The following is a 12,831-nucleotide window of genomic DNA, read 5'->3' as shown; positions in this document are numbered from 1 at the left end:
AAGAAGTTTCGGGTGGGCCAAGTTCTGAAAGAGATTTTTTCGGGGGTCAATGCCTCCCTCTGAAAAATTTCCGACGGTGGGCCAGGTCTGGAGAGGCCTCCGCGGCGGTTCGGCCCGGACTGATCCCCTCCACGATTACGGCTTCCCCCACTCCGCGGCTCGTGCGCGCGCAACCGCTCTTCCACTCCCCGCAGGCCGCGCGCCAATGTTTCTCTCCGCCGCGCTCCCCCGCGCGCTCTCACTTCCCCCCGCCCCCGCGCTCCCCTCAGAGGACCTGGTCTAAAACCCGCCTAGCCTTACTACTATACATCAACGTGACCTTCGAAAGCGGTAGCTATTTCCTCGATAATGAAATGTGAATCATAGCCGGATAAATTATGGAAAACTATGGGGATGTAAAACGCATTTTTATAATTTAAATTGCACTCCGAATGTGCTGGGCCTCTAAACCGTCCGGACAGATGGCAATGATTGCGGACTCGTACATCGTCAGCCTTGAATGGTTCTTCGCAAATATGACAGTGTGTTGAATTGTGAAATGTCGTCAACTGTTCGGGTGTTAAATCAAGCATGGGAACATTACTGGTCAAGATGGGTTTGGCGAAGTTTGCAAAATTTTTAAGTTCATCGACAAACCACAAAACACAATCCGCGTCGCGGCGACATCGATACGTTGATAGCGATGTATCGTACGAACAATGCATATAATAGTCAATGCTATGCACTTTGTGGTGCTGATACGCGCGCAATTGATTATTTATATCACCACTCCGACTGTCCTCTGTTTTCTCGATCATGCACTGTAGGTCTGCATATACCACGAAGGGGAGCCGCTCTTTCCTAAAGTGGTTGCCAAAACTGAGAAGATTGTTGCCTTCGCTGGACAGCAGGATCGTTCATCTTGCTACAGTCCAGCGAATGAAGCTCCAACTTCTCGGCAGATCTGAAGTAGTGTATGCATCTGTAAAAAATCACAATTTTTTTTATTTAATTTGTTTCGCGAGACATTTCAACATTTCATAAGTTTATATACGTACCGGTCGCAGATGAATTTCTTTGCCTTCTTCTTGCTCAGCTGTGCGCTCACCAGCCGGGACAAGTTCTTGATCCATATAAAGTGCCCTACATCGCCGTGCTCTTGATTTGGCGTGTAGAGCAAGTTCACGTGTCGATCCCTCTTTTGGCTGGTGAGGCGCAACGGAAAGACTGTTCACCCCTTCGTCTTCTCCATCTCGAAGGTGTACACGCTCCCGGAGACGCTGTTCAACCCCTCAAATTTTCCAAGTTGCTCTATGGACATTGGAAATTCAATGCCCTGTAGATTTAGCGCAGATGCATATGGCGGGTATGAAATTGGGCGATCAGGATGTCTTTCCGCAGGATGGAGAGCGGCGACCACTACCCATGCGAAGCAGGTGTTGTCCGAGGATTGTACGCTAATTGTGGCATTCTTCAACAATAAATCCTGCGGCAACTTGTGGTGGCACCCCGCGTGCAGTGGATTGTACTTGTTGACATTTACGGTCAGATTCATGATTCTCGTCAATGCACATCCGCTGTCGCGTTCCTGGAACTCTTCCAGCGATGCCAGGGTGGGTTCGATGACGCATCGCTGATACCACTCCAGTAGATTGGAAGTGCCGAAAAGTTCACAGTTCCGGGTATTGATGCTTTAACAAGCATGCTTGTCACCCGCCACAAATTCGCCGTTGAACACCGTGTTCACTTTGAGGTGTCGATGTTTCCCCAAAGCACCCCGCACCTGCTCCAACACAATGGTCCCCACATCCTGGAGGAAGTTGCGCGGCTCGATATAGTTCGAATTTAGCACGACACCAGTTAACACGCGACTATTGAAAGCAGTGTCTATTTCACGCCACAAAAGTCCCGTACTCGAATGTCCGGCACCTTCGCGCATGAAACGACCGCGCAACGAATATTTCAGTCCTTCGAGCCGCGCGATTCGAGCAACCAATGATTGTCGAACACCGATCGATTATCGAGGACGTTTCACGCGGCTGTGTTCTTCCAACGATTCGATGCACTCGTTGCACCGTTTTTCCCACGCGAGGTACTCTTCGCGTGAAATCAATCGTGCAAATTGATCCAACAATTGGCGTTCTACTTACGCGAATTCTCCCATGGTTGTAAATGGAATGTAATTTCTTTTCCGCGCAACACGTTGCAGCGTTTTGAGGCTTTGTGCAGTTTAGAGCACGCTTTTAAGACTGATACCATGGTTTGGTATCTCTACCTAACTGTTTTGGCGTACCTCCATCCCTCGAATGCTCCGCATGCAAAAACGACGATCCGTCCCAGCATGGTTCTGTGCAGTTTCTGCCGATACAGCATAATTCTTTCTATGATTCGCGCGTATGACGAATTAGCGCGCAAAATCATCCGACACAGTTTCTGCAGACATCGCATAATTCTAAGATTCGGCGCTTTCACAGATATTATATTACATTCAACACGTGTCGAGACTTTTATCCTTGAAGGTGGGGCTCAAATTACATACAATCGCGCGATATGCTGCGATGTTAAGATTGGAAAACATTATGGAAAAATTGGTAGCTTTAAAATAAAATGCTGTGGTGGGAGAGGCAATTGCACCTCTATTTAAGCCGAGCTCTTGGACGCTATTCCGTCAATCGCTCAGTAGCCTCAGTGACTTTGACGGAACAGACGGTACTCCATAATAAATATAGTGCACATCAAAATGTACAAACACAGCTTAAACGAATCATCCTGCGCAGCCGGCAACGATGGTGGGTTTGCAAATAAATGCCAACAACAGCAGCAACAACAACAACATCATCAACAATCCAATATGAGGAACGTACGCGTTACTATACACTTTTCATTTACTTCATTCACTGTAAACGCAAACGACCGAAGTATCAATTTCATGTACTTGTTTCTTACAGTTCTAGATCCGTATCGTTAAAAACGATGAAAACACCGAAACCATCAATCGTGCGGATCCTGGGGCATGATTATCCACTGACTGCAACAGCTTATAAACGTCTAACTATAGGAATTCGCATTGGTATGGATTTGTGTCACGTCGAGATCGCCATAGCCGACAATAAAGGCAGCGAGTTAAGCTTTTCAATGTCTACGTGGAAGCGCCTGCTACAAAACGAGGTGGACATACTCCAACGATTACGCAGCAACGCAACATCGCCCCAAACTCACATTATAATTGATCATTTACGACTAGAGTTCACGCGTATGCATGATGATCAACTTATTAAAATCACCGATAATCGCGTTGTCATATATATGACTGAAGCCACGATGTTTAAACTATTCGCGTACAATCATTGCATTGAACATATGTACACGTGGCTAACTGAAAATATGTACTCTGTAAGCAGTAAATATGCCACTTTCGTAGACGATCCACGTAGCGCTACCGCGCCAACACATTATGTAAAATTAATTTCTGAAAGCGAACACTTCGGACAGCATTCATTGATCGATTGTAAATTGTTAGCATGTGCAATGAATCATATTGTGGATGATGCTCGTTGTAAAAAATGTTAAATTATAATCTTTTAATTTTATGATTTGTTACAAATATATATATATATATAAACGTATATTATTTCTCAATTTTATTTACCCATCATCCTCCTTGCCACCTATATTTAAGATTTGCTGACGCTGCATAATTCTTTCTATGATTCGCGCTGCACGGCCGCTCCAGAGGAGTCGAATTACGCGAGATCGCGCGATACGCGGGGACGTTAAGTCGGAACGCTTGGAAATACTGTTAGCTTTAGAATGCATGCGATTCTATCCCCTATGTAGTGGTGTCTCTTTCCCTCCTAGAATTGTAACTTTAAAGTAATGCGCCGACTCTTTCCCTCGAAGACGCGGTGTCGAAAAACGCCGATCTTTCCCGACATCGTCCGAAACAATTTTTGATAAATTAGTGGTTTGGAAAAAAATTTCTAGGACAGTCCCCACCCTGGGTTAGGTCTGAAAAAATTTTCGGGTGGGCCAAGTTCTGAAAGAGATTTTTTTCGTGGGTCAATGCCTCCCTCTGAAAAATTTCAGGCGGTGGGCCAGGTCTGGAGAGGCCTCCGCGGCGGCTCAGCCCGGACTGATCCCCTCCACGATTAAGGCTTCTCCCACTCCGCGGCTCGTGCGCGCGCACCCACTCTTCCACTCCCCGCAGGCCCCGCGCCCTTGTTTCTCTCCGCCGCGCTGCCCCGCGCGCCATCACTTCCCCCCGCCCACGCGCTCCCCTCAGAGGACCTGGGTTGGAACCCGCCTTGCTATACTACTCTGGTCCAATTGGTCATGATAGAATCTCCTGCCGCAATGATCCTTTCACCTCTGCACAGTATTTATTTTACCCTTGCGCACGACGTATGGGCTCAACAATGAAAGGGTTAAAATTCTGTTACATTTCCTTCGAAACAATACGGTCCATATAGTTTTTGATTGAACATACCACACCATATTAAAACCGAGTTGCGGTACTGGTGATTCAACTCTCGTACGCAATTTCGATTTTCCGCGGACCACATTCTTGAAATTTGATGGCATGTCATGCCATTCGTATAAAATATACATTCGTCCGTTGTCATTAAGTTTCGTACAAACTGTGCATCGTCTCCGATCTTCTGCAGTATCCGCATCGCAAATTCAATCCGTGGTCCAAAATCTCTATCAAATAGTTTATCGGGTGAAATCGGTTTATACAGCTCCAAACCATTTTTTTTTACAATGTTATGCACTATTGGTATGGTTAAGTCACAATTTTCCGCGATTGTGCGAACTGATGTTGTCGGGTCCGCATGGAACGCAACCACGTCTACTTGGTAGTTGTTTCAAAAAGTTCACAAATATTTTTTATGTAAAAACATACCGATTTCATGTAAACGCATTAAATTTATTAAAAAAAGAATAAACTCTATATTTAATCCGTTCATTGTTGAGCCCATACGTCGTCCGAGCAAGGGTAAAAGTAAGTACTGTGCAGAGGATGGTTAAAATATGCAAATGAGAAATTAATATGATCAAAGAAAAAATTTATAACACCACCCAATATTTCCTAGCTGGAACCCATCTGGCCATCCGAGCGTAGAAGGAGGTGCAAAATAAAAGACTATTGAAGGTGAAAATTCAGTCATATTTTCCTACTTCTCCTTGTGTACAAACTGTAAATAAATTTTATGACGCTGATGTACCTACCTAGCATTTGTGACGTAAAATAATTGTTCATTCTTTGGGCCTGCCACTCCTTACGTAAACCTTTGGCAGGTAGGTATCTCTGTCAATAGGCAATGCTCAACGCGTGCCAACCGTGGCACGAACAAGACCACCCCCGGTGCTTGCTATTCCAGCAGGTTTTCTTCCAGTGAAAATCAGTAAATTTGCAAGCGCAATATCTCGAAAAGCAGTGGAAATACATTATAGGTTATTGAATTTGTCTCGGAACGCATTATCAAGTGAACTCGAAAAAAATATTTTCATTTAAAACCCGAACTTGACCATCGTAACTTTTAAAATAATAATCGAAAAAAATCATCTCGGTTAATAAATTTGCATTTTTTTTGCTCCAATATGTTAGGAAATATCCAGCTGATCAGTCTTCCCGCGGACACCCTGTATAACGCATAGTTTGCACATGACTCATAGTGCATACCGCGCATAACCCTCATACCTGACATTCCGGAGTACCATATAAAGACAAGGGACCCAGCACCCGGAGCTCACTTTTGGTACAACCAAATACATAACCACAGTGGTTCCATTCAGTGATTATACCTTACTATCGAATCAGTGCTCTACGCAAAAGGCTTATTAATCTACAGTATCTACTATAAGCGACTATAATTACTTATCGTACCAGTGTATATCATCTCCATTTATATTATTTCCTATTGGTAACGCTTTTCGTATTTTACATTATTGCCTATTTCATTTATATCATTGTCTATTGCTATTGCTCACTGCGTTTATATTATTTTCTATTGGTCATGCTTATCTATTTCATGTTCATATACATACATTGCTAATGCTCATTGTTATATACACGTTTATGTGCTAATGCTTAACGTCCTACGCATTATTGTATTAACTCAACCGCTATCGCTTTAATAGTGCCTGACATATTCTTGTGCGTTCTACTAAATAAACGCTCTTGTCTTAAATAACGGTTTGAATTATTGCATTAATCCTTCGGTTACGGAGAGCCAAATCATAATAAGCCACTGCAACAGCTGATCTCGCTTCGCGAACGCCGGGATTTCTTATAGTGTTTACAAGGCTTACTTTCGCATAGGTCCTGCACTACGTGTAGCTGCTTATTTCAATGCAGCGGTAAATCCAATTACCGAGCCCTTAAATAATAACCACCTGTGCTCTACCGGCTGTCACCATAGTGCGCGATTATTGTTTAAACCTCCCTGGTTGCCCAGTGCTACGAAACTCGCTTTTGTGCCTAAATTCCAACTCTCCTTGTGCTACGAAACTCGCTTTTGTGCCTAACTTCCAGCTCTCCTAGTGCTACGAAACTTGCTTTTGTGCCTAAATTCTAAACTCTCTTTGTGCTCCTGTTGCGTGATCCAGCAATCCGGCGATGGACCTAGAGACTGGGTTGATGCCCGTGGACAGCAAAAACGCTCTGCTCGGAGTTGCACCTTCATAGTAGTAGGAATTCCGTTCAATGCTAAGAAGGAATATACTGGAAAACCCGAATCAAACAGCACAGACGATGAAACCGAGGGGTACCGTTGTTTCATCGCAAGTGAAAGTGGTAAACTGTGGTAAAATTGCGCCAATTATAACAACGACTATTTGTACAAACAATCGAATTTAAATGGAATAAAAGATTCGTCATTGGAAGAAACAAAGAAGATAATAATATTAAGCAGATATATTTTTATAGAAATAAATATTTAAATACCAATAAATATTTTATTCAAAATACTTGGCGCTGCGACACCAAAAAAATATTCATTGTCTTGGTATAAATAATCTACAGACGCGGTAGCGTCTCGACGCCAAGTACATGAAAGACACCCTGTATATGTCGACTGTCGCTACCGCGTATCATTTACTGGTCGCCTGGCTATTCCAACCTACCCCGAAACTTATTTCATTAAAATCACATCACGCCTGCAATATTTTCTAAATTTAAAGACTGAAGAACATAAAATTCGGCAAATTGCAACTTTGCATTGAAATATCTCAGCTCATAAGGCACGTAGCAACAAAACGAAGACACTTTTCTGATGTATATCAAATCCAAGCTATCCATTAAGGGGAGAGCCTGGTGTAACTAAATGAAAATCGAGGCATTTTTCGGGAATTTTTTTTAAAGAAAGTATTTGATAGATCTTTCTGAAACTTTCAGGATATTGTATTAACAGGTTAAGGTATATAACAAAAAAAAATTATTAAAAAAGAGCGGCAAATAACAAAGTTATGCCCAGTCCGTTGGCGACGCAATTATTGCACTGCGGGCAACGTAGCGTCTTTTGGTTTCATCTGAAACCAAAAATCGAACAATTTTCTTTTAGTTTATGAGTGTACGCACAGAATGAAGAAATTTGAAACTTAAAAGATGCAAAATGAACAAATGGCGGCCTCATGAATAAAAAGTTCACTGTTTTCAACGAAATTTTGCCTTAAATGTCTAAAAAAAAGTTATTTATTTAAACAATATCATTATACTAAGAACTTAGTACTATGAAGAAAATGTTCACAAATATCCGTGCACAAGGCCAAGTCGATTGGTTGAATATTTTTTGAGTTACATTGCCCGCAAAGTATAAAACTGTCGTTTCGAGAAAACCACATTTCAAGTTTTGTGGTAGCCTGGCGCTCCGTAGCAAAACCGGCTATATCCGATGTAATTTTTCGAATTTCGTTTCGCGGCTTTGGGAACATATTGTCGTGATGTTCAACTGTTGATTTATGCAACAAAAAAAAAATCGATTTCTTCGATCCGCTACACCAGGCTCCCCCCTTAAGACCATTCAAAACATAATCGGATCAAACATTATTAAGATTCGATAATCGAAGGGTTCTTGATAGCGGGTCATGGTGTAATACAGGGTGTCCCAAAAATGTCGGATTTCTTTGAAAGGGGTGACTCAGGGGGTGATTTGAAACAACTTTTTCCTTATCGAAAATATTGTCCGAAGCTTCGTTAACGAGATATTAACAAAAAAACCCGACCAATCAGAGCCCGCGGCTTCCGCCCGAGCTCCCGTTGTAGCGTTGGATACCTGGTAGGCGGCTGCGCTTGTACTACGAAGATACGAACAAGCAAGTCGGCATTCACCGAAGGAAACCGCGTTACATATGTTTTTTTAAAGCGGAATCATAAACAATATTTGTTTGAAGTGAGAGGACAAGAAATGCGCAAATTTCGTGGTCAAATTAGGTATAAACGAAAAGGTAATGTAACAAAAAATGTACGACAAGTGATCATAATTCGTTATTGAGGTAAAAATCCGTAGTTTAATTACGGCCAACAGAACTAAATTTAAAAAATAGTATTAGGTGTATGAATAAATTCTTTCAGACCGGATTTACATAATCGGTATAAAGCAACCGAATTTCTATCGTAATGATATTCGTAAGCTACCAGAAAAATGACAAAAGGAAATTAATAATAATGGAAATTATTTCGATGATTGAGTTGTTTTCATATTTTTGAACTGTTATTGAACCCTAAAATCGAACAGAATTTATTTCTACACCTAACAATCACTAATAAATTAAATAACACTCACCCCTACGGGGAGGGGGGCATTCCTTTCCTTCCTTTCCTTCCTTTCCTTCCTTTCCGGAAACCTATGTCACTAAGTAGGTCACTGTTCTGATCCTGGTCATCGGTGGACGGATTTATGGTAGGGTAGCGCCCAGTGCTCAGCTGATCGCAGGTATACGACACCACCCGAAGGTAAGGATTACAACGTCAAGTACGTCCGGGTTAATGTACCGAATATTCCCTTCACTGCACGGCCACTAACACTGATCACTTAATTTAGTTTTCATGGAATGTGTTGTTCCTACGTTATTAAATTGGTGGCCCCGAAAGGGGCCGGTTACTGTTAGTGGAGCAGTTGTTCGATGTGACCACTCTCAGCGCCTATGCACGCCTTGCGACATCATTGACTCCGTTGAGAATAATCTTGAAGCCAAACGCCGAATCGTACCTTCGCTGGGGTTTGGATGTGCGGGTATTCCCGTGCAAACGCTCGCACAGTAGCACTTGCGTCCCCGTTGTTCCGGGCGTACACCCAGAACATCGCGTAATATTCTTGAGCGGAGAACATTTCTCGGACGAGATTGCTAGCTGACTGACAGGATTTTTTCCAAGCAACTTCGTCTACCCCCAAGTAGTTTCTCTCGTTCCATTATGAGTTGTCCCCCACGAGGTCAAGAGGCTTCAGGTAAAAAGAAGCCAGCACATTTTCGAAACACACGTGCTTTGCAGAAGTGCAAGGAACGAACCATTCTACACTGTCATAAAAGCCCGCGCTCCGTCCTTTTACTGCCAATGTACCCGTTGCTTCGAGATAGACAGCTGACACCACGTGTTTCGGTTCGAAAGGGTCTGAAGAGAAGAGGAACAGAAAGTCTTCGAGTTGCTATAAAGAAGAAAAGGCATACCATTCCTGTTTCCGTTTTCCAATACCCTGAGTTCACGTCTGCTACGAGGTGGAACCAGCTAAGCCATAAATTACTCAAAATAAATCGTTCTCTACCGCCGATTCGCAGGACAATACGGTAATAAACCGCGACCCTGGCGTAATGTTTTGGCCGACCGGCCTGATTAATTTTTGGGAACTAGCAATTAAAAAATAATATCCAAAATCAATACGCCTCGCGGAGAGATACACGAAGAAAGCGGGTAACTCGTTTACTGCGCGTAGTCCCGCCTGCTTCGTGTTTCCTTCAAATTAAAGACAGATCCCTTGTCTCTCGTGTATAAGCACGCGCTCAAATTTCAAAACAAAAGCACGCGTTGACTTATTCCGTGCGAGAAAAAGTGGACATGAAGTTCGATTGGTCGTAACCTAAGCAATCTGCCCTGCATCTCCTACAAACGGCCACTGTTTTGAAGAGGCCTTTTTCACAGCCATGTCTCCTCCCCAAGGCCCACCAGTATAAACATGCGCTTGAATTTCAAAACAAAAGCACGCGTCGACGTATTCCGTGCGAGAGAAGGTCGGCTTCGGGGATGAGATATTGCTGTGAAGAGGGCCTCTTCAAGACAGTGGTCGCTTCAGAGGGATGCAGGGCAGATTGGTTAGATTAGGACCAATCGGACGCGTCCATTTGTTTTGAAATTCGAGTGCGTGTTTATACTGGCGGGCCTTGTGGAGGAGACATGGCTGTGAAGAAGGCCTCTTCAAAACAGTGGCCGTTTGTAGGAGATGCAGGGCAGATTGCTTAGGTTACGACCAATCGGACTTCATGTCCACTTTTTCTCGCACGGAATAAGTCAACGCGTGCTTTTGTTTTGAAATTTGAGCGCGTGCTTATACACGAGAGACAAGGGATCTGTCTTTAATTTGAAGGAAACACGAAGCAGGCGGAACTACGCACAGTAAACGAGTTACCCGCTTTCTTCGTGTATCTCTCCGCGAGGCGTATTGATGTTGGATATTATTTTTTAATTGCTAGTTCCCAAAAATTAATCAGGCTGGTCGGCCAAAACATTACGCCAGGGTCGCGGTTTATTACCGTATTGTACTGCGAGTCGGCGGTAGAGAACGATTTGTTTTGAGTAATTTATGGCTTAGCTGGTTCCGCCTCGTAGCTGACGTGAACAGGAATGGTATGCCTTTTCTTCTTTATAGCAACTCGAAGACTTTCTGTTTCTCTTCTCTTCAGACCCTTTCGAACCGAAACACGTGGTGTCAGCTGTCTATCTCGAAGCAACGGGTACATTGGCAGTAAAAGGACGGAGCGCGGGCTTTTATGACAGTGTAGAATGGTTCGTTCCTTGCACTTCTGCAAAGCACGTGTGTTTCGAAAATGTGCTGGCTTCTTTTTACCTGAAGCCTCTTGACCTCGTGGGGGACAACTCATAATGGAACGAGAGAAACTACTTGGGGGTAGACGAAGGTGCTTGGAAAAAATCCTGTCAGTCAGCTAGCAATCTCGTCCGAGAAATGTTCTCCGCTCAAGAATATTACGCGATGTTCTGGGTGTACGCCCGGAACAACGGGGACGCAAGTGCTACTGTGCGAGCGTTTGCACGGGAATACCCGCACATCCAAACCCCAGCGAAGGTACGATTCGGCGTTTGGCTTCAAGATTATTCTCAACGGAGTCAATGATGTCGCAAGGCGTGCATAGACGCTGAGAGTGGTCACATCGAACAACTGCTCCACTAACAGTAACCGGCCCCTTTCGGGGCCACCAATTTAATAACGTAGGAACAACACATTCCATGAAAACTAAATTAAGTGATCAGTGTTAGTGGCCCTGCAGTGAAGTGAATATTCGGTACATTAACCCGGACGTACTTGACGTTGTAATCCTTACCTTCGGGTGGTGTCGTATACCTGCGATCAGCTGAGCACTGGGCGCTACCCTACCATAAATCCGTCCACCGATGACCAGGATCAGAACAGTGACCTACTTAGTGACATAGGTTTCCGGAAAGGAAGGAAAGGAAGGAAAGGAATGCCCCGCTCCCCGTAGGGGTGAGTGTTATTTAATTTATTAGTGATTGTTAGGTGTAGAAATAAATTCTGTTCGATTTTAGGGTTCAATAACAGTTCAAAAATATGAAAACAACTCAATCATCGAAATAATTTCCATTATTATTAATTACCTTTTGTCATTTTTCTGGTAGCTTACGAATATCACTACGATAGAAATTCGGTTGCTTTATACCGATTATGTAAATCCGGTCTGAAAGAATTTATTCATACACCTAATATTATTTTTTAAATTTAGTTCTGTTGGCCGTAATTAAACTACGGATTTTTACCTCAATAACGAATTATGATCACTTGTCGTACATTTTTTGTTACATTACCTTTTCGTTTATACCTAATTTGACCACGAAATTTGCGCATTTCTTGTCCTCTCACTTCAAACAAATATTGTTTATGATTCCGCTTTAAAAAAACATATGTAACGCGGTTTCCTTCGGTGAATGCCGACTTGCTTGTTCGTATCTTCGTAGTACAAGCGCAGCCGCCTACCAGGTATCCAACGCTACAACGGGAGTTCGGGCGGAAAGCGCGCGCTCTGATTGGTCGGGGTTTATTGTTAATATCTCGTTAACGATGCTTCGGACAATATTTTCGATAAGGAAAAAGTTGTTTCAAATCACCCCCTGAGTCACCCCTTTCAAAGAACTCCGACATTTTTGGGACACCCTTATATATATATATATATATATATATATATATATATATATATATATATAATTGTAGTCGTAGGTAGTATTAATATTATTATTGTTATAGTTCTTGTTACTAAAGTTAGGTGTTATTAAATAAATAGTCTTTGTTCGGGAGTATACTTGTCGACGTTCTACCAGACGTTGGCCATTGTCATTATTTCTAAACTACATTGCCATTGCGGCATATAATGCACTAGTAATTTGGCAAACAGAACATCCAGATTGGGAAAAGCAAACTTCAATGCAATGTAAATATGTCTTGAAACTTTAACAGTTCAATTAATATCCGAAAATATAGATAGGCGTGCAGTAGAAATTGAAAGTATAAGTACAACAATAATACATAAACATGTTGTAAATGCAATACAGGCAACTGGCCGTAAAATAGATCGAAAGAGAAACCAACCGGAGACAACTCCAAATTCAACACG

General features: G+C 42.8%; 2 protein-coding genes across 7 annotated transcripts in view; both read right to left on the bottom strand.

Moving 5' to 3' along the window:
* The window catches only part of LOC143372209 (uncharacterized), a 568,382-nt gene that overhangs the window by 345,543 nt on the left and 210,008 nt on the right, over nt 1-12,831 (bottom strand). The gene's annotated exons all lie outside the window — the stretch shown is intronic.
* LOC143372398 (uncharacterized) lies at nt 303-1,534 on the bottom strand. Its single transcript, XM_076818547.1, is given in 4 exon segments — nt 303-891; nt 893-961; nt 1,038-1,210; nt 1,403-1,534. Coding segments are annotated over 4 exon segments (963 nt in total).

This window comes from Andrena cerasifolii, chromosome 8, assembly GCF_050908995.1.
Source record: "Andrena cerasifolii isolate SP2316 chromosome 8, iyAndCera1_principal, whole genome shotgun sequence".
NCBI classification, from domain to species: domain Eukaryota; kingdom Metazoa; phylum Arthropoda; class Insecta; order Hymenoptera; family Andrenidae; genus Andrena; species Andrena cerasifolii.
The sequence above is the reverse complement of the archived record's forward strand: the minus strand, read 5'-3'. Positions and strand labels throughout refer to the sequence as shown.